At 49.1% G+C, this 25,309-nt stretch overlaps 10 protein-coding genes across 10 annotated transcripts; 3 read left to right on the top strand and 7 right to left on the bottom strand.

Annotated features, from left to right (window-relative positions):
* Positions 1 to 409: 409 nt before the first annotated feature.
* N7462_004677 (uncharacterized protein) lies at positions 410 to 5,509 on the bottom strand (the record flags this gene model as incomplete). Its single annotated transcript, XM_057076403.1, has 11 exons — positions 410 to 709; positions 766 to 918; positions 985 to 1,170; positions 1,227 to 1,740; positions 1,797 to 2,197; positions 2,268 to 4,395; positions 4,459 to 4,566; positions 4,629 to 4,894; positions 4,944 to 5,047; positions 5,097 to 5,293; positions 5,352 to 5,509. 11 exons carry the CDS (start codon positions 5,507 to 5,509, stop codon positions 410 to 412), a joined length of 4,515 nt encoding a protein of 1,504 aa, XP_056935908.1.
* A 527-nt stretch (positions 5,510 to 6,036) lies between these two features.
* N7462_004678 (IGBP1/TAP42 family protein) lies at positions 6,037 to 7,221 on the top strand (the record flags this gene model as incomplete). Its single annotated transcript, XM_057076404.1, has 3 exons — positions 6,037 to 6,248; positions 6,305 to 6,581; positions 6,646 to 7,221. 3 exons carry the CDS (start codon positions 6,037 to 6,039, stop codon positions 7,219 to 7,221), a joined length of 1,065 nt encoding a protein of 354 aa, XP_056935909.1.
* Positions 7,222 to 7,477: 256 nt separating this feature from the next.
* Positions 7,478 to 8,568, bottom strand: N7462_004679 (Porphobilinogen deaminase; the record flags this gene model as incomplete). The annotated part of the gene is made up of 2 exons (XM_057076405.1): positions 7,478 to 8,256; positions 8,304 to 8,568. 2 exons carry the CDS (start codon positions 8,566 to 8,568, stop codon positions 7,478 to 7,480), a joined length of 1,044 nt encoding a protein of 347 aa, XP_056935910.1.
* Positions 8,569 to 9,370: 802 nt separating this feature from the next.
* On the bottom strand, positions 9,371 to 9,603 carry N7462_004680 (uncharacterized protein; the record flags this gene model as incomplete). The annotated part of the gene is made up of 2 exons (XM_057076406.1): positions 9,371 to 9,502; positions 9,556 to 9,603. 2 exons carry the CDS (start codon positions 9,601 to 9,603, stop codon positions 9,371 to 9,373), a joined length of 180 nt encoding a protein of 59 aa, XP_056935911.1.
* A 30-nt stretch (positions 9,604 to 9,633) lies between these two features.
* On the top strand, positions 9,634 to 12,568 carry N7462_004681 (putative LON domain serine protease; the record flags this gene model as incomplete). The annotated part of the gene is made up of 2 exons (XM_057076407.1): positions 9,634 to 12,425; positions 12,481 to 12,568. 2 exons carry the CDS (start codon positions 9,634 to 9,636, stop codon positions 12,566 to 12,568), a joined length of 2,880 nt encoding a protein of 959 aa, XP_056935912.1.
* Positions 12,569 to 13,042: 474 nt separating this feature from the next.
* Positions 13,043 to 13,946, bottom strand: N7462_004682 (mitochondrial 54S ribosomal protein uL23m; the record flags this gene model as incomplete). The annotated part of the gene is made up of 3 exons (XM_057076408.1): positions 13,043 to 13,295; positions 13,424 to 13,711; positions 13,867 to 13,946. 3 exons carry the CDS (start codon positions 13,944 to 13,946, stop codon positions 13,043 to 13,045), a joined length of 621 nt encoding a protein of 206 aa, XP_056935913.1.
* Positions 13,947 to 14,620: 674 nt separating this feature from the next.
* On the bottom strand, positions 14,621 to 16,020 carry N7462_004683 (protein kinase RIO2; the record flags this gene model as incomplete). The annotated part of the gene is made up of 3 exons (XM_057076409.1): positions 14,621 to 15,657; positions 15,730 to 15,874; positions 15,958 to 16,020. 3 exons carry the CDS (start codon positions 16,018 to 16,020, stop codon positions 14,621 to 14,623), a joined length of 1,245 nt encoding a protein of 414 aa, XP_056935914.1.
* A 687-nt stretch (positions 16,021 to 16,707) lies between these two features.
* On the bottom strand, positions 16,708 to 19,703 carry N7462_004684 (proteasome regulatory particle base subunit RPN1; the record flags this gene model as incomplete). The annotated part of the gene is made up of 4 exons (XM_057076410.1): positions 16,708 to 16,734; positions 16,793 to 19,105; positions 19,166 to 19,330; positions 19,398 to 19,703. 4 exons carry the CDS (start codon positions 19,701 to 19,703, stop codon positions 16,708 to 16,710), a joined length of 2,811 nt encoding a protein of 936 aa, XP_056935915.1.
* A 461-nt stretch (positions 19,704 to 20,164) lies between these two features.
* Positions 20,165 to 22,326, bottom strand: N7462_004685 (uncharacterized protein; the record flags this gene model as incomplete). Its single annotated transcript, XM_057076411.1, has 3 exons — positions 20,165 to 21,330; positions 21,393 to 21,644; positions 21,714 to 22,326. 3 exons carry the CDS (start codon positions 22,324 to 22,326, stop codon positions 20,165 to 20,167), a joined length of 2,031 nt encoding a protein of 676 aa, XP_056935916.1.
* Positions 22,327 to 22,535: 209 nt separating this feature from the next.
* On the top strand, positions 22,536 to 25,026 carry N7462_004686 (mismatch repair ATPase MLH1; the record flags this gene model as incomplete). The annotated part of the gene is made up of 4 exons (XM_057076412.1): positions 22,536 to 22,691; positions 22,767 to 22,946; positions 22,993 to 23,259; positions 23,317 to 25,026. The coding sequence occupies 4 exons, from the start codon at positions 22,536 to 22,538 to the stop codon at positions 25,024 to 25,026; spliced, it is 2,313 nt and encodes a 770-aa protein (XP_056935917.1).
* Between the last annotated feature and the right edge of the window lie 283 nt (positions 25,027 to 25,309).

A 25,309-nucleotide genomic window follows, 5' to 3' on the forward strand; every position in this document is an offset into this window, starting at 1 on the left:
AAGATGACGTCTTCAGCGGTAGCCAAGGTTCGAATGGTAGAAGAGAAAGAATATAGATTAGGTAAAAGGGCTCAGGAAATGAAGTCACCGTTGAGAAAAGGGAAAAAGTGTCGGATGATGGAGATAACAGATACGCGGTGTTTGTTCGCTGTACTTCAGGGGATGCGCCAGTCCAAATTAGGGATAGCGTGTCACGCCCAACCATGTGACGGCCTGGTTCCTGACCCGTTCCACGCTTCTTTGACTACTTTGTACTTTCTGACTACACCTTGGTTGTAGGGCTACCCGATTGAACAACACTGTCCACCGCGGCTTAAGTTTTAAACCTGCATGTTCTATTTCCTTCTCCTTACACGTCTGCTTTCTTGTAAAGTATGCAATAGAGTGTTGTAATTCTTCTTTTTTCCATTCAAACTGCAGTGCCAATCTCCGTATCCTTCTCTTTCTGCTCGACACTCCTGCAGTCGCAGCAGTACTTCAGTTGAAATTCAGATTTCGGCAACTCCTCAAGAACCTCCAAGGCTCTCTCGCTGGCTCGGACTTTAGCATATCGGCTTGACGTCCCTGTCGCTTCTCCCACGGGTATACCGTGGACCATTACAGCAGCGAAAATCCTTGGTGGCTCCGAGTCTACCACCGGCACCTCGCCAGACTTGAGGCAGTAGCTCATGCATCCGTAGAAATTGGTCATTCTTTGGTGTAGAAAAGTCTACAATTCATTTAGTATCTATGACATAGCTTTATTCACAGGCCCCTCTGGCTTACTGTTGGATGGCGGTTGGCAAATGTGTCGTAAAGAGACATGTCCTCAAAAAAAGGCTTCACATGCATAGAGAAGAAATCCTCGATCACAGTGTAATTAAGATCGGAGTCGATGAAAGCGGCGCCAAGGTATGCTTCAAGTATGTCTGGAAGACACTATACTCATAGACGGGTTAGCCTGATCTAGCTATGGGCTCCATGCCGTCTCGAAAGGAGGTATACCTTTGGGGAGTCCGCTATATGGAGCCAGTAGTCCATTTCTCCTCCACATTCTGCTTCAGCAAGTTGAATGTCCTCTACGTATTGATTCACTTGCGATTGAATGGGGCCAACACTGTATTGAAGGTGCCGATGAAGTCCTAACTTCACTGCCAAGGCCCCAAGGAACTTATTTGACACCATCGCCATCTTTTTATTTGAATTAGATTTGTTGGAAACGTTTCCCAAAAAGAACATATACTGACTTTGTGCTCGGTGAGCCACTGCGGATCTTTGTCCGGAAAACGATGGAACAATTCCTCGACACACGCCATATCGAGAAGAGAGTCACCCAAGAACTCCAGACGTTGATAGCAAGGCACCTTGCGTTGTGACTTCGGAATGGATGGGTGTGTAATCGCGGATCGCATCAGACGCGGATAATTGAACCTATATCCCAGATCCTCAAATATCATTTGAGAAAGATTGCGTTCGTATCCATCGGAAGGCTTGCTCTGCCAATCCGGCTTTTTGTAAGAGGCTCGATAATCTGCCCAGGATGCTGCTGTATGTTCCTGACCATTGACGAATATCGTAACGGCCTGCACAGCCATATCAAATCGATGATCTTTGCCGCCCGAAAGCAAGGAGGCTCCTATCAAGGCTTCACAGACATCTGCAATCGTTTTATCAGCGAGATTATGACTACTTTCGGAGGGCACATGCTTCATGAAATCCCGGCCTTTAACGAGGTTGAGACCTGGGGGAAACCACATATGCCTATATTCCCGAGTTAGTCAAGCTGGAAACAGCCTTCTCGAAAATCGCTGACGTACCGAGAAAAGCTGCGGCTGCGAATGTATTCAAAAAGTTGAATGCCTCGGGCTGTGTTGAACAAGTTCTGATTGCAGATCAAGCACATCCGATTAACATGATAGTCAAACTCGTCATCGTCTGGTCTCTTGCAGAACAGAGCAATTGAAGTTGCCATCTTGAGAAATGTGTCACCTAAGAATTCCAAACGCTCGTAGTTCTTCCCCATTCCACGTTGCACATGAATTTGCAAGGCTCTGTGCTCTTCGGTATTGTCGGAATCTTTGGTGAAAGCTTCCAACGCATAGCCCAGATCAATCTCCAGTCCCAGCTTTTGGCATCCTTCTAGTACAATAAGATAGGACTCTAGCCTGCTTATAATGGCGGGAAACGCCAAGCATGAAGTAACAGTTGTTGAATTGATCTATACTTGCCGTCAACAACCGGCAGTAGTTAATTAGGCTTTGGGCTTTTGGGGTGGGAGTGAAACATACTGCTGAAATAACCATTGCTTGTGGACAGATGACGCATAAGGGATTCTGATAGTCCTCTATCCCAGGTGCCTTGTCAAGAAGATTTCGTCGCAAGCAAATGACTTCTGCATGGAGAACTGGCTGGTTCCAGTTGCAATGATCTAGGAAAAACCTTCGTGAGTTCCTCCCAAGGGACACTGAATAGTTCAAGATATCCTGCATGTATTTTCTCCATGGCACATGTGCAGGAGGGGGGTTTGAAGGATGTAAGTATGGGTCAACAGCAATTGGAAAGTAGCGGTATTTTCCATTGAAAGGATCATACAGTAGCCGATCCAGAAGGGACTCCGCCTTCATACTCTCTGACCATCTCCACTCTTTGTGTGTATGAACGAAGTATAGCGCAGCCCAGTCTATTACTGTTCCAACCGAAGCTATAGAACTGATAATATCTAGCTCTGGATGAGCGGGGGCAAGCCAGTACGGAAGCTCTTCCGAATTCGTATCGAACTTTTTGTGGAAAATATCATTGAAAACCGAGAGTGTGAAGTCAGTCAACAAGCCCAATTTTTCTGGGTTTATGGAAAAAGAAACTTCAATACGGTGTGTCTGGACAACAGTCTCGACGCCGTCATCCAAGTAGATGGGGAAACTTGGAAATTTCGGAAGTCCTTTTCGGGTCAAGAGGACCAACTGTTCATGGTTTCGGACCAAAGAGCTTGATGGAACAAAACCAATAACCATGGCGTAAAGTGAAACTGGAATAATCCCTTTCTGGTAAGACCAGATCAAAGGCTTACAACGCATAGGATACTTCTTTCTCTTCTTCAAAGCAATCGCCAGTCTCGCATTTCTCATCGCAGGTAGACGCTTGTGATAGATCGACCGGAAATGATCATCTAGAAGATTTTTCTTTCGAAGCAATATGCAAGTATCAAATGCTGCCGACTGTTTAGCTGCTCCCTTGCTATGTGCCACTTTCCCAATCAAGCCGTGGATAGGTGAGCTCTCCGGAAGAAGGACCTCACAAATGAATTTCTCGCCCACTGAAGCCATAAAATAATGGACTTGCGGGCAATCATTGTTTTGACTTTGTAACGATGAGGCATAACGTCCAAGGATGGTAATAGCATGTCGAAAGGTCAATTTGGCACCTGTAGACGGAATAGTGTAGATCTTGGTTCCTTCGTCCTTCCGTAGAACTGGATTCAAGTCATGGTCAAGCCCTCTCAACAGCCTGTCTTCGGGAAGAGTTTGACAAAATGTTTGCATAATTATCTGAGCTTCTTGGACTTCTTTGACTCTTTGTTTTTCTGCTTCGTTCCCTACTTCGATCATAGTCGCATATGTCGAATTTGCATGCCTTGCACGACCTCGGCTCTGTACGTATTGGATAAGCGTTTGGTAGATATTAAACCTCACGACGAGATTGCAATCTGGGATGTCCAGTCCCTCCTCAGCAACAGATGTAGCAAACAAGCAGTTTATTTCGCCCTGTCGGAACTTTACCAGGGCAAGGAATTGATGTCGGAAGGTGATAGACCCTGTCATATCCGAATTTCTAATCCCGATCAGAATGCCTGGACGAAGGTTGGGCATCTTCAGAAGTTCAAATAACCGAAGAAGCATCTTCGCAGTGCTTCGCCGCTCTGTGAACACAATACATTTCTTCTCCTCTGACGTTCGAAAATGATAAGAGAGCTTCTCTGACAGAAGCTCAACTTTGGAGCTGAGCTGGCCGGGCTCTGAGGGGTGTCGAAATGGGTAGGTCTTTACCAGATCGCACACTTCCCTTACTTCGATGATACATTTTCGGGCTTCTTCACACTCCTGGGAATCCAGATTGGATTCGTTGTCGAGAATACTTTCAAGTTTAGGCATCACCTCATCCTTGAGCGCCTGCGTCCAAACCTGATCTGCGCACCATGCCCCTAGCTCCGAGCTTGCATTCCATGCGAATCGGAAAACCGGTTCCAGAGCCCTCACCTTATGGAAATTTTGTTCCAATTTGCTGTACAATTCAGTCGCAAATGGTGGACCAAGCTTCTTGTAGGTCCATATCTCTTCCGTTGGGCGTCTCACAACCTGGCTTAACAAGTCCTGATGAGAGGTTGTTGCGATCCGACTGTCTAGAAGGGCCTCTAACTGGCTATTGACTATAAATTAGCCTTGTATCCTTTTGTTTCCACCTCGCCGCTTTCGTACAACTCACACTGCTGCCTCTTTGCTTTTACGCTTGCAATCGATCGGAGACGCTGTCATACCAAAGATTCTCGGGCGTTCAGATGAATCCACCTTGAGATAAGACTCTCGAATGATACTATTCAATATCAGAAGTCATGTCATTTTGGAGACTCAGAAAATTGCGATATAAGTACTGACCGAGCGTATGGATGGTCCTTCTTCGTATGATGTGCCTCATCAAAAATCAGAAGATTGATCTGGCTCATCTTTGCAAATGCGTTTAGCAAACACTGTGTGAGTATTTCAGCCGTACACACAATCACCATGTTCTTGCGGAGGTACACATTCCAGGTTTCTTGGTCCCAAAGATCAGGACCCATGCTGCCGAATATGTGACCAACATTTTGATTCAGGTTGTTTCGCAGTACAGCGGATTGCTGGAAGACAAGGGTAACGCTATCAACCTAATTTTCCATTAGCTGCCTTGCTGCTTGTATAGAATAGCCGATATACCAAAAAGAAGGCCACACGAGGGGCTTTGCCCAGGCCCCTGTCAATTAGCTCCTGCTCCAATATATGCTTCAGAAGGAGCACTGCGATCAAAGTCTTTCCGGCACCTAGAGAACTTAGCATGAAAATATTTGGTTTAGGAAGCAGTTTCAATACCAGTGTCCAGTACTGCGATGGTGTTCTGCGCCTTTGCTCGCTCAAATAGCTCAATCTGGTACACTCGTGGGTCCAGATTTCTTCCTCCGATGTCCTGCTTCGCGACTAGACGAGCAACAGAAAGCTCATCATCGGGTATTTCAAGCAGTTCGCGCTTTTCAACTTTAAGGTCATCGCATAGTGCATGTTCCGTAAGCCTGTGGTACGGTTAGTCAGTGTATTATGAGAAAGGAAAAGCTAGTTATCGCGACTGACAATGCTTCAAATTGGGCATTTTGAGTTCTTCTTTGATTGAGATTCTGTAGGTTAAGGAGATTATTCTCTCCTTCTTCTTCTTCTTCTTCTTCTTTCTTCTCTTCAGACTCATCTGAAGAGTATGCTTGTTGGCCCTCGTTGGGCTTATGAGATGCCATGGTACCCGTGTTATCACACTTTCTGGTTGACTAGTCCTTTTTGTTGGCTATGCCGTACTGAACTGCACGAAAGATGACAGCTTTCCAGTATTTAAGAGAGGTATGAAAACATCATGCTGTCAGCGACTTTTTTTTCAGAGGAAGGTGTTATGCAAAACAAATCTTCGTTGTGATGAAAACGGAGTGAGAGGTGCAAATAGCCTTTGGGTTGAGACATATATATCTCTCATCGCAGACCTTCTCTCACCAGAGATCAAAAACTCAATTGCCCCCATACCGCTCCCATCATCTCTAGACTACAAAAAATATAGAAATTAGTAAATATATTGACTCAAGTGTAGGTTTCCTCCTTGGATTCTTTTTACCGAATTCACCATTGTGATGGAATACACACTCATTGATGGAGGGCGATAAGATCGAGCTTGCCTTATCGCTGCTTATCGCTTCGCCAAAACTCAGGCCAAAATCGCGGGGACACAATACTCAATCTGAAAGCCCCGTTCACCTTCTATTAGTTGCCAGCCATCATGGAGGAATCACAAAGCCTTAGAGAATTGTTTACATCGGCCCGCGAAGCCAAGACTGCGCTGGAATCAAGAGGGGACACCAACACCGAGGCCTACCTTGATGCTGTCAATGCGGCAATTGCCAAGTTCCAAGAATGCCAGCGACAAGTTAGCATTCTGTCGCTGTTTAGTTCAAATGAGTCGCTGGATGATGTATCAACAGGCGATATCCAGTGAGACCCTAAGGACTGTCATTGGGATTCCCATCCGGCTAATCTCGACTGCTTAGGTACATGACATTGGAGTATTACCTTGCTGAACTCATGCAGCGAGGTCCCACCACTGATCGCGAATCGGTCCTTCGTCGCGCGCTTGAACAATACGAACAATTTCTCACCCGCCTGGATGAATATCAGTTATTGCCCACTGGAGATAAGAAACTACTTGAACGATACATGGCCAACCCCTCCACCTTTACCCTTGCGCCGATGAACGATGCCGCAGCTCGGCGAGATGTCAAAGTGAGACGTTTCAGAGAAGAAAAAGAGCTTAAGCAGAAAATAGAAGTGAGAATGATCCTCCACTTTCCAAGGATAAAACCTCTTGTGCGCCCGCTAATGAGTGACAAAGTATCTCGCCCGAAACGAAGCACGACTCCAAAGCGATGACGATGATACCCGGCAACTGTATCTAGCCGAGCTCCAACTCTATACGCACCAAACTTTTCAAGCATTAGACCTACTAATGCAAGAGTTGTCTATGCTTTCAGCTATACGGAGCACGCCTGCACTCATACAATCTCCTCCAGATGACCCCAGGCAACGCAGCAACCTGGGCGGTTCAAACTATTCAGATCGACTGGACCCGTCTCTAGCACAATTACTTAAGGGCGGGCGAAACGGACCCCTATTGAACAGTAAAGGCAAGCCTATGCAACCTTTTACGCTGCTCGATCGTCGGACGCAGCTACAACAAGGCGTCTTCCGATCTGGCCATAATCTTCCGACTATGACGATTGACGAGTACCTTGAGGAAGAAAAGCGACGAGGCAATTTCCTGCAGGGAGGAGAGCAGTCTGGAATACAGCCGGAGATTGACGAAGATGATCTTGACAAGGCGGATGAGGAGACCATGAAAGCTCGAGCCTGGGATGAATATGTGGAGGCGAATCCCAAAGGAGCTGGCAACACCCTCAATAGAGGGTGAAATGCCTTCGATCCATCATAATCCTTTATCATGCGTAATTTTTTGATTCTTGGATGTCTAGGTATAAGTGGTGTTACTGGGTTCAAGGTACATTGGGTTTTCTGTATGCAGGATCAATGATGGACAGGGCCGAATAGAATACATGGTTAAGTTGAGCTATGATAACAGACGCGAAAAGATAATAATCCAATTCGTTCATATTCAACAGGGTATCTGTCGTAATTTGGTTTCAGAATCTACGAGATGAACTTTTAAATCAGCTGGAGAGATTCTCCTTGACCACTTTATTGCGCTGAATCTCCTCCAGGATGGCTCCGGCGCCGTCGGCCACCAATGCATCAGCCACTGTCACGCCAAAGGCCTCTGCACTGTCGGCGGAATCGACATCGCCATCGATCTCCACCTCTGCACATTGCTTGCCGTCGACACTGACCACCACGGCCCGCATGCGCAATTTTTTCGAGTCGGCATTCTGAATCCACTCTGTCTCAACACCCAACGGGGCACTGCAGCCTCCCTCAAGGGTTCGCAGCAAACTGCGCTCCGCCAGGCAGGCAAATGTGGTCTCTTCGTGACCAATCTTATCCAACATCTCCTTCAAAAAGGTATCTTCCTTGCGAATTTCAATACCGAGGGCGCCCTGTCCGACCGCGTAGAGCATGCCGTTCTTCGAGTCGAGATACTGTGTGATGCGATCCTGAAGCTCCAGACGCAAGAGACCGGCTGCCGCGAGGATGGCACAGGTGTACGGGCTATCTTCCGCGTCCAGCTTCGCCAGTCGGGTGCCAATGTTACCGCGGATGTCCTGGACCTTGAGATGAGGGTATTTTCGGGCCAATTGAGCGGTTCGGCGGATAGAGGAGGTTCCGACCACGGAGCCCGCGGGGATTTCCGCCAGACTCTTATACGGCAGCCCTTGCTTCACAACTAGCACATCTCTGCTGTCTTCGCGGGGCATCATGGGACCCAGGGTGCAAGTGGAGGGGAGGAGGGTGGGGACATCTAGGACGAGCGCGGGGGCATGAGCACATTGTACTGAACGAATAGCAGAAAGACCAGGGATCCTTGGAGAAAGCGCTCACCTTTGAGAGAGTGGACGATGAAATCAACCTGACCGTCGATCATCAATTCCTCCAGCTCTTCGGTCCACAGGTTCTTGGTGGTAAAATCGCGGAGCGCGATTTTAGTGTTGAGATCGCCCGCGGTCTCTTTGGAGAAAATCTTGAATTCATAGTCGGGATGGGTATTCTTGAGAGCAGCTTGCACCAGATCGGTCTGTTCTAAGGCGAGCTTGGATTTCCGAGTGCCGATGGTGAAGGAGGTCTTGGTGGGGGCGGGGGTCGTCATCTTGGAGGAGGGGCTAGTATTGATGACCAGCAGAGGAGGAGGGAGGGGGAGACGGGAGAGAGGATCAGGTAATGGCAAGACCAATCAGATAAAAGGCCTCGTGGAGGGGAGGAAAGAAGCCGAGGAAATTCGAGGGCAAAAGTCGAGACGAGCAGGCGATTCCGTGGAGCAATTCCGATCACGGGACACGGCGGAGTCTCCCAAAAGGTGGCAGAGGGAAGCTGGAAGATGGAAGTTGGACGAATTTCGGGATCAAGGCTGACGGAATATTTGCCAATTACGTCGATCATAGAGACGAGGTGCATTAGACAGGCGCATTGTCCTCTAGTTCCTTTTGACGGTGTACTCCGTATATAGTCATATGATAATACTGCAATGCTATAGTCCCTTGTATAGAGAAGTCGATTGCAGTTACAAGAAGTGCGCAGACTATCGCCCCTTTCACCCTCCCACCCCCCACCCTCTCTCTTCCTAGATGCTGTAAGAGAATAGTGATAGTAGTCTTGTCGTAGTGGTATTAATGGTGGTGGGAGCAGTGCTAGAGTAGTGTCCGAGGAGTGGTAGTGGGCTTGAAGGTGTTGGAGAGGGAGAGGGAGAAAAAGGAGGGAGGTTGTATATTTATTGGCTTCGTGAAACAGCTACGGGACAAATCATCATCGTTCATCGACCGCCCGTTTTCTTTTGAAATGGACCTCTGTACTCCGTAGACCATACGGAGATGTATCAGGCGATGACCCAACTTCCCCAGTGGATCGGCAGCGCTGGCCAGTTAAACACTAACCTCGGCTTCGGGACGTGGAGATTACGAGACATGCGACACGCCCTTATCGTTTCCCCCGGACTTCTGCTCCCCCCAAACTGGCCGACCCTTCTGGAACCACTTCGCCGCCTCCTCTTCTCTTCTCTTCTTCTCCTCTTCTCCCTGCTTCACACCCTTTGGTGAGATTACTCAACCTTCATCCACGACTTTTACTACCACCCTCTTACCTTCCTTTCTGCGTTCCCCGACTCTTGACTCAAGCGGCGGTTCTCCATTTCGCCACCGCCGTTGTCTGATTCCTCAAGATGGGGTCTAACAACGGGAGAACTACCAAGCTCCCTCTGGTCCCCCTCGCCAAGGGGTTTGTCCTCCTTCCCGGTGTGACGCTACGCATCCCAGTGTCCAACCGTCCAGATCTCACAAACCTACTGTCGTCATTGGTCGACCGGCCTCAGAAGCGCGACGGCAACTCGATCACCTTTGGCTGTGTCCCGTTGAACTCGCCATTTCTGAGCCACGATGGACAGCAGCTGTTGGAGGGTGATGACTCTGATGAACAGAGAAAGGAGGAGTATGACGCAATTGATGCTGGACAAGCGCGCAAGGATGACCTCTTTCGATATGGCGTTGTCGGGAAAGTGATCGGCGTCCAGCGCCGGGCCTACGCCGAACCCTTCCTCTTGGTGCAAGGTTCACAGAGGTTTACCATCAAGAAAATCCTCAAGGATCGCCCGTTCTTTGAGGCAGAGATATTGCTTCACGATGAGAATAGTGAGTTCTCTCCCCACTCCCTCTATAGCTACTCCCTGATATCAAACAATCATCGTGACTTACACCCCGCCCGTCTTCCAGCTGCGTCTATTCACGGCGACTCGGAAGCAGCTGACCTGTTCCAACAACTGCGGCAGCTATCCCGTGAGCTGTTGACTCTGTTGCGCCTCTCCTCGTTGCTGTCAGCTGCCTCGACTCGCCTATCACCTTTGGTGGCTCGGAAGTTTGAACTTTATATCTCCAAGACCGAATTATCACAAGCGGGGAAACTCGCTGATTTCATGGCCGACGTTTCGGATGCAAGCTTCGAAGAGAAATTACGGATTCTGTCTTCTTTCGATGTAAAGGAACGACTGGAGCGCGTGGTGGAAATCTTGACCCGCCAAGCCCAGCATATTAAGAGCAGCGTTAAGGTGACCTCCATCACCACAACATCCTTCCCGCCAAACTCCAATGTGGATATTGGCCAGATTGACCCGCGGGAGCGTGAAATCCTGGCACGGCGTGCGATGCAGGGCCTGTCGGGTCTTACACCCCCTGGGCCTGCGGGCGGGCGTGGTAATGATAACGAAGAAAAAGAGCCAAATGAGGTGGACGAACTTCAGCAGAAACTCAATGATGCCCAGCTGAGCCCGGAGGCTCGGAAAGTCGCGGATAAGGAGCTGAAGCGCCTGCGCAAGATGAACCCCGCTAACGCCGAATATGGGGTTTGCCGTACTTATCTTGAGAACTTGGCGGAGATTCCGTGGGCCAAGGTGACCGAGGATCAACTTGGTCCGGACACACTTAAGCGAGCCCGGACGCAACTGGACGAGGATCATTATGGATTGGAGCGCATCAAGAAGAGACTGTTAGAGTATCTCGCAGTGCTACGGCTAAAGCAATCTACCAACCTCGGTATGGATCGTCAGATTGAGGAACTTACTAAGGATCTGGAAGCCTCATCTTCTGGGGACCTGGAGAAAGACGTTCCACTGCTTTCCGAGCCAGACCGCGTTGCACTGGAGACCCGCCTAGAGATCCTCAAGTCAAAGCGCATGACGGATAAGTCGCCTATCCTATTACTTGCTGGACCACCCGGAACCGGCAAGACCAGCTTGGCCCGATCAGTCGCTGCTTCACTGGGCCGTAAGTTCCACCGGATTTCCCTCGGTGGTGTCCGCGATGAGGCTGAAATCCGTGGCCATCGCCGAACTTATGTTGCCGCTATGCCGGGTTTGATTGTGAATGGACTGAAGAAGGTCGGCGTTGCCAACCCTGTGTTCTTGCTTGATGAGATTGACAAGGTTGGCGGTGCCAACTTCCAAGGTGATCCATCGGCTGCTATGCTGGAGGTCTTGGATCCCGAGCAGAACCACACGTTTACCGACCACTATATCAATATTCCCATCGACTTAAGCAAAGTTCTTTTCATTGCCACCGCCAACTCCCTGGATACCATCCCGGCGCCCTTACTTGACCGCATGGAAACCATCTCTCTGTCTGGATACACCACCGTTGAGAAGCGGCATATCGCTAAACGTCATCTCATTCCCAAGCAGATCCGAGCCAACGGCTTGACTGATGGGCAGGTCAACCTATCTGATGAGGTTATTGATAAGACTATTACATCATACACACGCGAGTCTGGCGTTCGTAACCTCGAGCGCGAGATAGGCTCGATCTGTCGCCACAAGGCTGTTCAGTTTGCTGATGCCGGAGACGCGAATCGCCTAGATGAGTACAATCCATTGGTAACTCTTGAAGACTTGGAAGATATTTTGGGCATCGAACGCTTTGAAGAAGAGATTGCCGAGAAGCAGGGCCGGCCCGGTGTCGTCACCGGTCTTGTTGCCTACTCCACTGGAGGCCAGGGAAGCATCCTTTTTATTGAGGTGGCTGACATGCCCGGAAATGGCCGTGTTCAGCTCACTGGCAAACTCGGCGATGTCCTGAAGGAGTCCGTAGAGGTCGCTTTGACCTGGGTGAAGGCCCATTCATTCGAACTAGGCCTCACCCATGACCCGAACGAAGATATCATGAAGAGCCGCAGTCTGCATGTCCACTGCCCGTCTGGTGCCATCCCGAAGGACGGCCCTTCGGCTGGCTTGGCGCATACCGTGGCGCTCATCTCGTTGTTCACCAACAAGGCCGTCCCGCCGCAGATCGCCATGACTGGCGAGATCTCGCTGCGCGGTCGTGTGATGCCTGTTGGTGGTATTAAGGAGAAGCTTATTGGTGCGCTGCGCGCAGGCGTGAAGACCGTGCTGCTGCCATATCCTAATCGCAAGGACGTCAAGGACGTTCCGCAGGAGGTCAGCGATGGGTTGGAGATTATCTACGTCCAGTAAGTCGTTCTACTACCTTGTTGCGCAATCTGTATTCTAATTTTTATGTGATAGGCACATCTGGGAAGCACTCCGCCACATCTGGCCTGACGCGCACTGGCCTGGCCAGCACCACATGAACTTCGTCGAGAGCCGATTGTAGAGCGCCCTCCCCCTGTCTTTACAAGAAGCTGCTTGTGGGCGCCTGTCCTCTAGATTTCTTTCAGTCTTTTATGTCTCCTGCTCTTTAAGCCCCTCTCGACTCTCAGTGTTTTGCATAGCGTGATATTCGGTCCTTCTGGTCCCGGATCACTGTAATTAATTTCTCGAATTTGACGCCTTATGCTGTCAAGATTCTCATGTTCATCCTTATCGATACAATTCAGCTTATATTTGACATCTCATAAAACTAGTAATAACCAATAGTAGGTTCAACCCCAACAAGTCTAGCCTAAAGTATAGGATCCTCATGGATAAAAATGATCTTGGATGTTCGAGATCTATATAACCAGATCTGCCGAAGAAATATATAATACAAGAGATAGACCTAAGGATAACAGGGGAGGAATACACAAAACACCGATTTTTCAAACAAAAACAGGCCGCGCAGAGGAATCACACCATCTTAAATCAAGGCTTAGGTGTTGACAATGGAGTGGCCGGACGTCCTGTCTTTTCCCCTGATAGCGTTACCCTTGGCGAAATCCAGGCCCAATGCCTGCCAGGTTGGCCGCCACTCGGCACTGTTCTCTTTCAACTGCTTCGCCTGCTCCTTGAACGCCTTACGGAGGTCGGTATTCGGCTCCTGAGCCGCATGTGCTGCTTGCTGGTTTTGCTTCTGCATCTTTCGTTGCCACTTCTCACTAGTATCCCAGGATTCCTTCTCCCATCTGTTAATGGATAAGTGGCGATCGTTAGCATTTTCAGATTCCCTTTGATATTCAAGCTCCCGGGGCGGAGTGCCATCCACACGTAAGGCGTGGACGATGCTTTCATGGAGAAAACCAGGAATACATACGGTGATAGATCCGTCGGCTCTTCGGGGAAGATGAAGGGCTCCCGCAGCTCAACGGTCATTCGCTTCTGTGCCTGGGGACGTCGCCACGGGCCGAGACTGCGTCCATCCCTGGCTATGCGGGTAATTGGCTGTTGCTCAATGTAGCTGCGAACACTAACGACACCAACGCCGTATAGGTTCTCAAGGTAGTCGCGCATGTCGAGTTTGTTGAAGTTGAGGGGAACACGGAATTGGGCATAGCGGGGGGTGAGGAAGGGGGTTCGGACAAGAGAGATGACGAATTCGGGCCTGTAATAGACGAATTCATGTTAGCATAAGTATTCTTGAGTGCCGTGTGCTGTAAGCTGGTTGTAGGCTCAAGAAGTTGTCGCCGTGCCAGTTCGAGGCTCAGGGCAAGATTGAAATTTGATGAATGGGCTTGGGAATCGCGGAGGTGGACTAACAGGAAGACCTGCTTGCGCTCTGAGGGTGGCAAGTAGGTATTCTTCACCCCCTTGGGGATGGCGATAGCTCTGCGCACCATTGTGACAGAATTGTAGATGTTGGACGGAGATCGGAGAGCCGGAGTTGCTGGTGTATTCTTTTGCTGCACTGAAATTGCGCGGGTGGCCGCACCGCCCGCCCTACTCCGATTGAGAACAAACGGTTTAGTTACGAAGTACGATGATTGTACCGAATCAAACTACGCCCTTTTGGTTTTAGTGATGGTCTTGTCGATGGAGACTAATTGACAAGAAAAACAGAGCCTATGATTCCAAGGACCAATACCCACATGTATCATAAGAATATTTTCAATTAAGTAAAGCTGGAAGTAACCGAGGAGTAGCAAGTATGAGCGCTCCAAGACTTGCTACGAGCCCAATAGAAATGCAGGAGACCAGGCTTTCATGTTACGCTTTATCATGAGGTTTGATATTTTGGCGATGAATAAAATTAGACACAACTCAAAGAGATTATCTCTCTAGACCACCAGCTCTCATTCTTCGGTCGTGATGATCCTGTAATTCCACTATACCTACCTACTTGGCAATAGTCAAAGTTGACTAGAAGGTGCTAAGCATTATCATTGAAATTCAACCCTTGAAAAGTCCCAAACATTGTCGAAGAGCGCCTTGAATATGCAATAGTAGATTAATTTACAATCTAAGGTCATCACTGATTGTCATTAAAGAGCATTTTGATCCTTCGATCTCTTCACTACCCCGATGATCCAGAGACCTGCAGCGCCTCTAGTTGTTTGGAACTCTCGTCGACTCCCGCGTCGACCTGCTCCTCATGGGTTTCCTGATCCTCTTCAGCTTCAGAACCAGACTCTTCCTCCTCCTCGTCGTCATCCTCATCCTCGTCATCATCAAGATCCTCTCTAGCCTCGCCATTATCCGTATTGGCACCGACTTCGTCCATATATTTTTCGAGCTCACGGGCCATCTTTCTGGAGAAGCCTGATGCTTCAACCTCCACATCTAGACGCTTGCCAGGGTTCTTCAAAAAATTCTTCTTTGCATCCGAGAAGAAGGGGCCCGGTACGTCGCTCACGAAGTGGAATTTCCGCTTGAAGTACCGCTTAATACAGTTGACATCACGATCAAAGTACATCTCCGCGTTGGTGTGGTCGATGGACACCATCTGAGGAAAATCAATAATCACCGGTTCCAGCCGGATGTTCTCATCGTCCTCCTCGCCCTCTGTGTTGGCGGGAGCTTTTCCTTTTCCATTGGGTTCCGCGATTTCCTTAATCAAGATGTTGAACTCGTTAAAGTCACCGTGGATCAGACCAAACCGTGCTAGTTCTAGGATAATATCCATCAATTCGGAGTAGAGAGCTGAAGGGTTGGGGACCTTGGAGATCTGGCGGAGCGGGAAAGCATCGATAAGACCCATAACGATGGTATGGCGATTTTGCGCAATGGGCTCGGGAACATTGAAGCCATTCTCTCGCAGAGCCTTCATAAAGGCAAATTCCTTCATAGCAGCCAGTCGCGACATGTACATCCAGGATCCTGTGTTGCGGTGCCGAAGGTAATCGCGATTTGTCTTCACGGTTCGGAAGGAAATACGACCCAGACGATGGATCTTGAGAATTCGCTGGCTTCCACTGCTGTGTGCAACAACGACAATATCGGATTCTTTTCCAACACCGATCTGATTGCCGACTGAGTAGACAACCTTCTGCTTCTGGTGGGCGTTCAGCGCCAAGTAGTCAAGTCCACCGTAGGTGAGTCGGTATCCATCATCTATTCATGCAATCAAATTATTAGTGACCACTCGCTAACACGAAATCTCTCAGAATAAAACGCTACGCGTACATTTCGCATTCTTCACTTTCGCAATCAGTTTCGTCTTGGCAAGGTTTGAGATGGACCGGTGCACGCCACTGCCTCCGCGGAGGCCCGACAGCTGGGAAATCAAAGGTGTGGGGACGACTTCATGGTTGCGACTTCCGGCTTCAACCTAGTTTAGCCAATTATTAGCGATTTGCTTGAGAAGCCAATGCGCATGAGCAGCATGGCGGGGGTGGAGGGGCTGATAAGTACTCCTTGGAGCACTCTGAAATCTTCAGAGGTGAGGTAGCGGAGCGCCTTGGCGTCGAGTTTCATGATGCGTGAATCCTCGGATCAAGAATGAACTTTATAGTCAAGGATATTCAAAGGAAAATGACCTGGAGCTGGCGTTCGAGAACGAAACGCGGAGGGGAAAAAGTGATAAGGCGACAGCCCTAAGCCCTATTACTACTTTGGGTAACAGGCAGTATGGAAGGACCCTCGGAGTCTGGCTCGATTCTCGATTCCTAAATTCCGTTCAGCTGCTACTCCCTTTTTCCTTTCTTTCTTTTTCTTTTTCTTTTCTATTTGCTTTTTGTGAGTGCTTGAAATAGCACCGTCGGCATGATAAAAACGCAATCTTGTTTCAGGCAACCTAGGCTTTGCAAAATCAACTACAATGGTAAATGCGTAGAAATGAAAGGCCATACTATCGAATATAGCCCAGCTTGTCATTATAGACAGAAGATACGATACAACCTTGTAAAACTAGTAGAAACCCATAGTCTCACTATAAAATAAAGAACAAGGCTCTCACAATCGAAAATATGTAGTCTACACAAGAATTCCGAATTGGTGTGGCCCGTCCCAACCAGCCGATATAACCAAATGCACGACGGGGTAGAAATTCCATGCTATTCTTCAGTCGTTCTGAATACATTAAATCCAGCCATAACCCGGCTACCAACGTGAGACTCATACGTAGCAAACAATGGGTGAGGACCGGGAAATATCTCATTGAATTTACTCGGGGTTTTCCCAGTCAGGATTCTAGATACAATGTCAGCCAGGTTGGATCTGAGGAGAATCAGAATTGAAGTATACTCACTTTGCGCAGAATGACCAATCCCTCAAGGGTGCTGCTGAGGGGAATGTACTGCTCATCCTCCAGTTCCGCTCTCTCGCCGTACGACAGAAGAACAGGTGTGCTTTGAGTCTGCCATCCAGTGATGGTCTTGGGGCGACCAGCCTGTCCGACAACATCCACAGCTTGACCCACGCGGACATTCACGCTAAGGGGTTGCAGATCTTCGTCAAGAGTGATGAGGAAGCGGGGGAACATGGCAGTAATGAGGAAGTAGAGCAGGTAGTGGTGCTCGGCGAGGATGAATTGCTTGGCGTCAATGAGAGACACCAGAACAGTGAGCAGACCGGCTGCCGAGACTCGAGACAGCACTTGTCGATCGGTGTGGAAGGGATTGAGCGTCATCGTGCCTTTACCCATGTGCAGAAGACCCTGAGCGATACGCACCATAAACAAAGAGTTCTGATCGCGGTGATAGTAGCTGGCCAATTGACGCAGAAGCTGTGCGAGACGAGCGTTGTTTGTTCCGGCACCACAGAGACCCATGGCAAAGATAGCGTTGATGGCGACATCATTGTCATTGTCGTGGCTATACCGGGAAAGAGTGTCGTAAACCTTCATTTGGGGGTTGCTTGGGCTAACCAAACCCATGGCAAGAGGGACCGCGCGACGGATGTTGCTGGATCCATAGTGCATGAGATGGCCGAACTGGCGAAGGATCATATCCTGGCCAACATCCTCACCCATGGCAATGAGGGACAGACCCAAAACGGCATAGGACTGAACCAGCTCGTCACCCTTGTTCTCCTCCTTCTCCTCGATAATATCGTTACAAATATGGAGGAGCTCCTGCAACTTGAGAACGGTACCAGTACCCGCCCAAGCACAAACAGAGGCAAGGACGGATGTGGGCTTGGCCATGGGGTGATCGACTGCCTTCAGGATATCGAGAATTACATCAACGTCTTCCTGGCGACCGAAGTAAAGCAGCGCCAGACCCAAAGCCATGAAGCGAGTCCACTTATCCTTCAGCTGCTTCTGACGCTCCTCATCCATCAATGTGGTAGCAATCGCCTCACTAACCTGGTGGTTCGATGACCCGACAAAGATGAGACCCAGAGAAACTGCTGCCATGGCAGAGAGTTGCATGTCTAGTGAGGCATCTTCTACGATAGGAAGAAGAATCTCAAGAAGCTCCTCCTTGTTGGACCCAGCATAGGCAAGACCGAGGCCCATGATGGAGGCGACCCGCATCGGTACATTCTTGGCCTCCAGATTGTCGGGGTCACTCAAAAGAGCGAGGGCGGGGTCGGACTCAAGACGAACACCGGAGTTCAAAATACCAATGGCGAGCAAGGCACCGGCTTTTACTTGGTCCTCCTGGGCATATGTGAATTTATCGATTTTGTCCAAGCCATCCTCAACATCACGATGAAGCAGCATACCCAAAGAAGCAGTTGTCGAGAGCATGCCGTCATCCTTAGTCTTCCACACCCACGGGCCCTTCTCACCCTCAACAAGCATCATCTTATCATTACCGAAGCCGGCGTTGGTGAAGGAGTTCACAAAGGCGCTAGCCAGGTTGTGTCGTGCTGAATCAAGGTTGGTTAGACCTGCTCCACGACTGCTCTCGAGGTGTGTCTTGTAAATATCCTCCGGCATCTTCGGGTCCAGAATATTGAGTTCCTTTCCAAGTGATTTGAAGTGCTTAGGAATGGATGTGTTGTTTAGGCAATCTGCTAGAGCCTCACCCTCCTCATCATCAGCCGGCAAGTCGAGCCAGATCTGCTGCCGGGAAACGAGGAAAGCCATTTGCTTCTTCAGAGCCTTGTCATCTGTGGCGTTGATGTCGCTCTTGATCAGTTCGATGTCGTTGAGACGAATGGCAAGCACAATGGCTTGGGAGAGCTTGTTGTAGCGGACGTAGATCTCGTGGGCTGTACGAAGGAACTGTTGATCCTCGGGGTAGGTGAGAAGGTTAACCATGCTGACCATGTAAAGGCAGACACGGGAATATGTGTTCTCGTCCACAAAACGAGGGATCTCTTCAATAATCTCGAGTTCGCTCATCAGATCGACAGCGTCCGCCTCCGCATTATGACCCAAGAAGTAAGGTACCAGCGAGAGCGCAAGATCCACAAGACCCTGTGTTTCCTTCTCCGCGTTCAACCGGTTTTGATATTCTTGTCCAATCTCCAACGCTAGGTGTCGAATATATTCGTGGCCCCATGAACCAAGGTCCTCAGACTTGGCCAAGAGGCGGTACTTCAATGTTTCCAGCTTCTCCTCATCGCCATATGTCATACCGAGGACAGATAGCATATCTGCCAATGAGTCCTTAGGAAAGAATGATAGTTAGAATATATAAGATGCTGATGAACGGATCTGTTAACCAACCTTGACAGGGCCTGCTGCCCATTTCTCGTACAGCTCTGTGAGTTCATCGTAATGCGGTCGGAGGAATTTGAGGGGCTTCGGCACGGCGGTCATAGAAGACGTGGAAGTCTTGATGAAGTTCTTGATCGCGTCCAAGGCCGGTCCGTAGAGGGAGGCATCCGGTTCCTATTACAATCAGCATTAACGTCAACGTCATCGTTTACCGGTGGATGGATCTCGAGAATTGTCGCACCTTTAACCGTTCAACAAGCATCTCAAGCTCATCCTTCAACTGCTGATCCTCTTCGCTGAGTTCATCTTCAATGATGTTAGTTCCCGATCCAACCTCCATGGCGCTTCGTGGAGCACACATGATGTGCTCCCGAGATGCGGTTTGGGGTCTCTGGAGTAAACTACCTTCCTGAGGCTCTTCATCCTTCTTTCCATCAGCAGGCGCCTTTTCGTCCTTCTGGGGCTTCTTCTCGTTCAGTTCGCGAACATCATCAACCTTGCCCTTGCCCTTGTCGGCGTTTGTTGACCGTTCGCCCTCGTTCGCCATCTCTGACGGTATCTGGCGACCAGGTCGGGGTATAATTGAAGAAACGTGCCGAAGATTCAAGGATATGGAGAGCGGAGGTGAATTATCACAGCAAGTGCGAGAAAGAAGATTCCGAAGATGGAAGGTGATGTAGTGGATTGTAAGCTGGTGATGGAGAGGCAGAGAGCTCGGGCTGGTGCAGCTCCCGGATTATGTAATACCGCCAAGCCCCGGTGCCCCGTCATTGTTTTGCCTGAGGACCAGCCATCATTTCTATCATCGACGGATTATTATCCTACAAGAACGCAAGAAAAAAAAAAAAAAATTCAGTCCCGGAGACACATTGGATTTGATTCAGTATAGCTGAATCATTTGAATTTCATGATCCTATTCACATCTATGTCAATTAGGTATCGCGCGAACGCTTTGGTCGAGAAGAACATTCGAGATATTTGTCACGATGGGCCCCATCCATTACTCCATCATTCAGAATGGCAAAACAAATTTGCCGAGGGACCATTCACACTCTCTGCCTCATCAGAACAGCGTCCATAGCGAACTCTGAATTCTTTGGCGTATTCCTTAGTCTGTTTATCGAGTGTCTCTGCTGACAAGTGCTCGCCGCTGTAGGAAACGAGTGGCAAAGTATCTACATCCTGGAATCCCAGTTCAAAGCTGTCGAGAAGAGACATAATGGTTGATGCATGGCTAGTTGGTCTCTCGGCTGATAACGCCTCAAAAGCGGTTGGAGGCGGCTGAAGAGGCTGATCAGCGCTGTTTATTTCCTCGATGGATGCATCGTCCAATTTGTTCGGACTCTCGCCGTGAGCAAATTCTTCTGGTAGGTGATAAATATCAGAATGTACCGTTGCCAGAGATACCGCCATACGCCCTGGAAATGAAGGATAGACCATGTAATAACCCTTGGCACGGATCATCTCAAGGAGGTATTCCAAGAAAGCTGGGTATTTCTTAGAAATGAGTTTCTCCTGGGAGGGTATATTTGTGATAACCTCGGAGTGACCAAAGCGACTGGATAGGAAAGAATGGAATTCGGCCCATTTATCACCGAAATACAAAGCAGCGTTGCTATTTGGTGACTGCCATAAAAAGGTTGGGACAAATTCTTTACCGCTCGGTCGAGCCTCGTCCGAAGCCTGCAAAGACGGTGGATCAAATTGTTCATAATCAGATGTTGGTTTGACGGACGGGAGCTCTAGCGAAATCCCGAGTAATTTTGATGTATCACGTTGAGCACGGGCTGATTGCTTGTAGAAAAGAATGCTGTACTTGAGATAGTGATAGAATGATGAGGCCAGTTCTGTCTGTGGAGAAAGCAGGAGCAAGTGAGAAACCTTCGGGTTTAGGGGATAGAAGGATTCCACGGTTCGAAGAGAAGACTCAGCGGGGTCCACGAAATGGGGTTGGATACGATGTCGGAGAGTGATTTGTCCCGCAAGCTGAGACAGCCCCTTTAGGTCCTGCAAGGCTCTAAGTAGTTCAAGATCGACCGATTGAGGAAGCTCGATAGTTAGACTAGGTGTTGATCCCAGATAGTCGGCTGCATCTAATGACCGAATAAGTCGAATCAACGAGCTAAATGATTCAGATGCGTGGACAACTATATCAACCTTGATATCATTCCAAACTGATTGAACAATTTAGCTTTCTAATGAGCCCAGATATATATGCTGATATTGAGAAGCTCACCTTGCAATGCAGTGCTATCGACCAATGCAATCCACATGACATTGATTGAAGCTGTTGGAAGTGCAATATGGGGGGTCCCGAATTTCCATTTATGAGCGTTTACACCATTCCAAAAGAACGAATTCTCCCACTCCTGACTCTGTGTGATGATAACTTCCGGAAGGATATAGGATTGAAGAATTTCGAGGCCACCTGCCACTGATCGTTCCATGCGAGCATGACTGGACTCAGGAGCACGGTCGGGTCGACTGTCTAGAACAAGAATATAAAGACCTTAGCTTGGGGATCTTGTCGGGTCTTAGGGCGTATTGATAGACGAACCATGCCAGGTTATTGGACAGTCAGAGTCATAAATGCCATTGACCTGTTTAATGCCTCGAATGGACACTTCGTCTTTCCCCATCAAGACGAAATGAACATGATTCAACTGCTTTGTTGCCATTTTACAGGCCAAGGGCAGCATGTCTGAGACGCTATGTAAACTAGACGCAGCAAAGACAACCGCACGGCTGGCCGTATTCGCATCATGTTCACGGTGTGGGAGAGACTGCGCCAACTCATAGAATTTAATCTTCCCATCATAATTTACCTCTGTAATCATCTCATGGTCTTTACCATCGCTCATCAAAGAAGACTCAACCTTGGGTCTAGGCGGCGACTGATTTGGTCCGGGAGGGGACGAAATAGGATTTTGGTGCTTGAGGCTTGCAATCTTCGGATTGTATCGTTCGGCAGCTGGAGTAAGATCGGTGGGCATATGCTTGAAGAATTGGTAGACCGCGAAAAGTATAAGAATAATAAATAGAAGTCGTCGAGGACGAGGTATTCGGGAGGGGTGGATCGGTCTGAAGCGTGGATGGTCTGGGAAGCGATGGTCGTCATCTTTCTTGCCTAGCTCTTCGTCGGTCCCTTGCGGGATCCTCGCAGGCACCATGTTGAGCAGACACAGACGCTGTTGACCTCTGAAGACCTGACCAGGTCATTGGAATAGAATAAAGTTCAAGGCGGAATCATCAGGGCTGTAGCTTGTGCTCGTTTTGTATCCAAAGGGATGCGGAAGCGCAAATGACTGTCTCCACTTTAAATGTATCGGGCCAGCTTATCGCCTTATCGCCTTATCACCTTATCGCACTTTCGGTGTCAATGTTTCTTCTCCACGCCACGACGTTAACACGCGCGCCAGCGCCTCTGCACAGCATGGAAGGCCATATGGATATTGATTCATCGGATTCGCGAGGTGAGAAGCGCTCAGCTGAAGGGACAGAAGCTCCCAGGCCTTCGAAGCCAAAAAGAATCAAAGTAATGAAACCGGGCAGATGATCACCCACCCTCCAGCATCACATGAAATCATTCGTGGGCTAACCATATACAAAGGCCTTAGATCCCGATGTTGTCAATAAAATTGCCGCAGGAGAGATTATTGTTGCGCCAATGCACGCGCTGAAGGAGCTGATTGAGAATGCCGTCGATGCAGGCTCCACTTCGATCGAGGTCCTTGTCAAGGATGGAGGGTTGAAGTTACTACAAATTACGGATAATGGGCATGGGATCGATGTGAGCTCCAATAAATCAAAAGAACGAATTCTGCTGACTCCACCAGCGTGATGATCTTCCTATCCTTTGCGAGCGATTTACTACTTCCAAATTGAAAGAGTTTGAGGACCTCTCCTCCATTGGCACATACGGATTCCGAGGCGAAGCGCTGGCCAGTATTAGTCATATTGCACATTTAATGGTGACTACCAAAACGGCCGGATCAAGTTGTGCCTGGCGAGCACATTATGGTGATGGAAAACTAGTTCCGGCAAAGCCAGGCCAGAACGCTGCACCAAAAGCTACTGCTGGCCGAGGAGGTACACAGATTACAGTGAGTCAGCCCATGGCAGTATCTGACCGTAGGCAGATCATAATATGATTTCAATAGGTTGAAGACTTATTTTACAATGTGCCCACTCGCCGGCGCGCATTTCGTTCTGCCAGTGAAGAGTATGCCAAGATTCTGGATGTGGTCGGTCGATATGCAGTGCATTGCTCCGGGGTTGCCTTCTCATGCCGCAAGCATGGAGACTCTGGGGTGAGCATCTCCACCCCTTCCGCTGCAACGACTCTCGATCGTATCCGCCAAATCCACGGAAGCGCAGTCGCAAACGAGGTGGTTGAGTTTGTGGCCGCGGACATCAAACTCGGGTTCCGTGCCTCTGGGCTCGCAACCAACGCGAACTATCATGTCAAAAAAACCACGATATTACTCTTTATTAATCACCGTGCTGTGGAATCAACCGCCATTAAACGCGCTATGGAGCAGACCTACTCTGCATTTTTACCCAAAGGCGGTCATCCTTTCGTTTACCTCGACCTGGAGATCGAACCACATCGCGTCGATGTCAATGTGCATCCAACTAAACGCGAAGTCAACTTTCTCAATGAAGACGAGATTATCGAGATGATTTGCAGCGAGATCAGGTCCAAACTCGCTCAAGTTGACTCAAGTCGTACATTCCTAACACAAAGTCTTTTGCCTGGTTTGCAAACCATCGAAACCCTCCAGCCATCAAAGGACAGCCCATCAGACGGCAGAATTGCAAGCACACCCAAAACACCCGCCACAGCCAAACGACCATATGAAAATAATCTTGTCAGAACTGATTCAAAGGTCCGGAAAATCACTGCCATGCTCACCCCGGCTGCTGTCTCATCTCCTTCACACCCTGGGATCCCCACTGAACTCGGAATTCCTCCTCCCCCTCTCCTTGAGGACGGCCTTCAGTACGAAAGCACTGACCGTCAACCTCTTCGTATTGCCCTTACATCAGTCAAGAACCTTCGGAGTGCCGTACGAGCCACGATGCACAACACATTAACTGAGATGTTCGCATCTCATACCTATGTCGGCCTTGTTGATGAGCGGCGTCGCCTAGCAGCAATTCAATCCGGTGTGAAGCTCTACCTGATAGACTATGGACTTGCCTGCAATGAGTTCTTTTACCAGGTCGGGCTCACGGACTTCGGAAACTTCGGCACCATCAAACTAGACCCGCCGCCCAAGTTGGTGGACCTGCTACAGATTGGAGTCGAAGCAGAACGAGAGGCACACGGCAATGCCAGTGACGAAGAAGCAGAAGGGATTTTTGCAAATGCCGCGGAGACTGTATGCCGCACCCTCATTGAGCGGCGAGAGATGCTTGATGAGTACTTCTCGATAAAGGTCACCGAAGAAGGGAAGCTGCTCACAATTCCGCTCCTGCTGAAAGGATATGTCCCTTCATTGGCAAAACTGCCCCGCTTCCTACTCCGTCTGGGCCCATTTGTGGATTGGACTGGGGAAGAAGAATGTTTCAGAACCTTCCTTCGAGAGCTGGCCGCATTCTATACACCGGAGCAGCTTCCAGTTCCTTCATCATCACCCTCCAGAGATGCTTCCACGGGGGAACCCGCAGGACATAATCCAGATCCTTCAGCTTCTAGAGATGAGGACCCATTGATCCAGGCGCGCCGTGCACAGATGAGTCGAATGTTGGAATATGCTGTGTTTCCCGCTCTTCGTGCGCGGCTAGTTGCTACATCTCGGATGCTCCGAGGGGTAGTTGAGGTGGCAGACCTGAAGGGGCTCTATAGGGTATTTGAGCGGTGCTGAATCGCCATTGTCTTTACTGATACAAGAGGAACGAGTAGGAACGTTACCTCTTAAAAATCAATCCGAGCAAAATAAAATTCAGAAAAATCTACGCCCAGAGACGCCTTGGATTCGTAATAACTGATAAACCTCCGTGATCCTGGTATTTGACCACGCCTGCCCATTCTGGCAGTCGATAACATAATGTGCCCTTATTCCGATACAATGACGAAAAAAAGAAGAAATCAAAGAAACATAGAACAAAAGCATGAGCACATACCCAAACACCGTGAGGGGATGTCTC

The sequence above is a fragment of the Penicillium macrosclerotiorum genome, assembly GCF_028827735.1.
Source record: "Penicillium macrosclerotiorum strain IBT 26536 chromosome Unknown utg000003l_segment0_segment0, whole genome shotgun sequence".
NCBI lineage: Eukaryota > Fungi > Ascomycota > Eurotiomycetes > Eurotiales > Aspergillaceae > Penicillium > Penicillium macrosclerotiorum.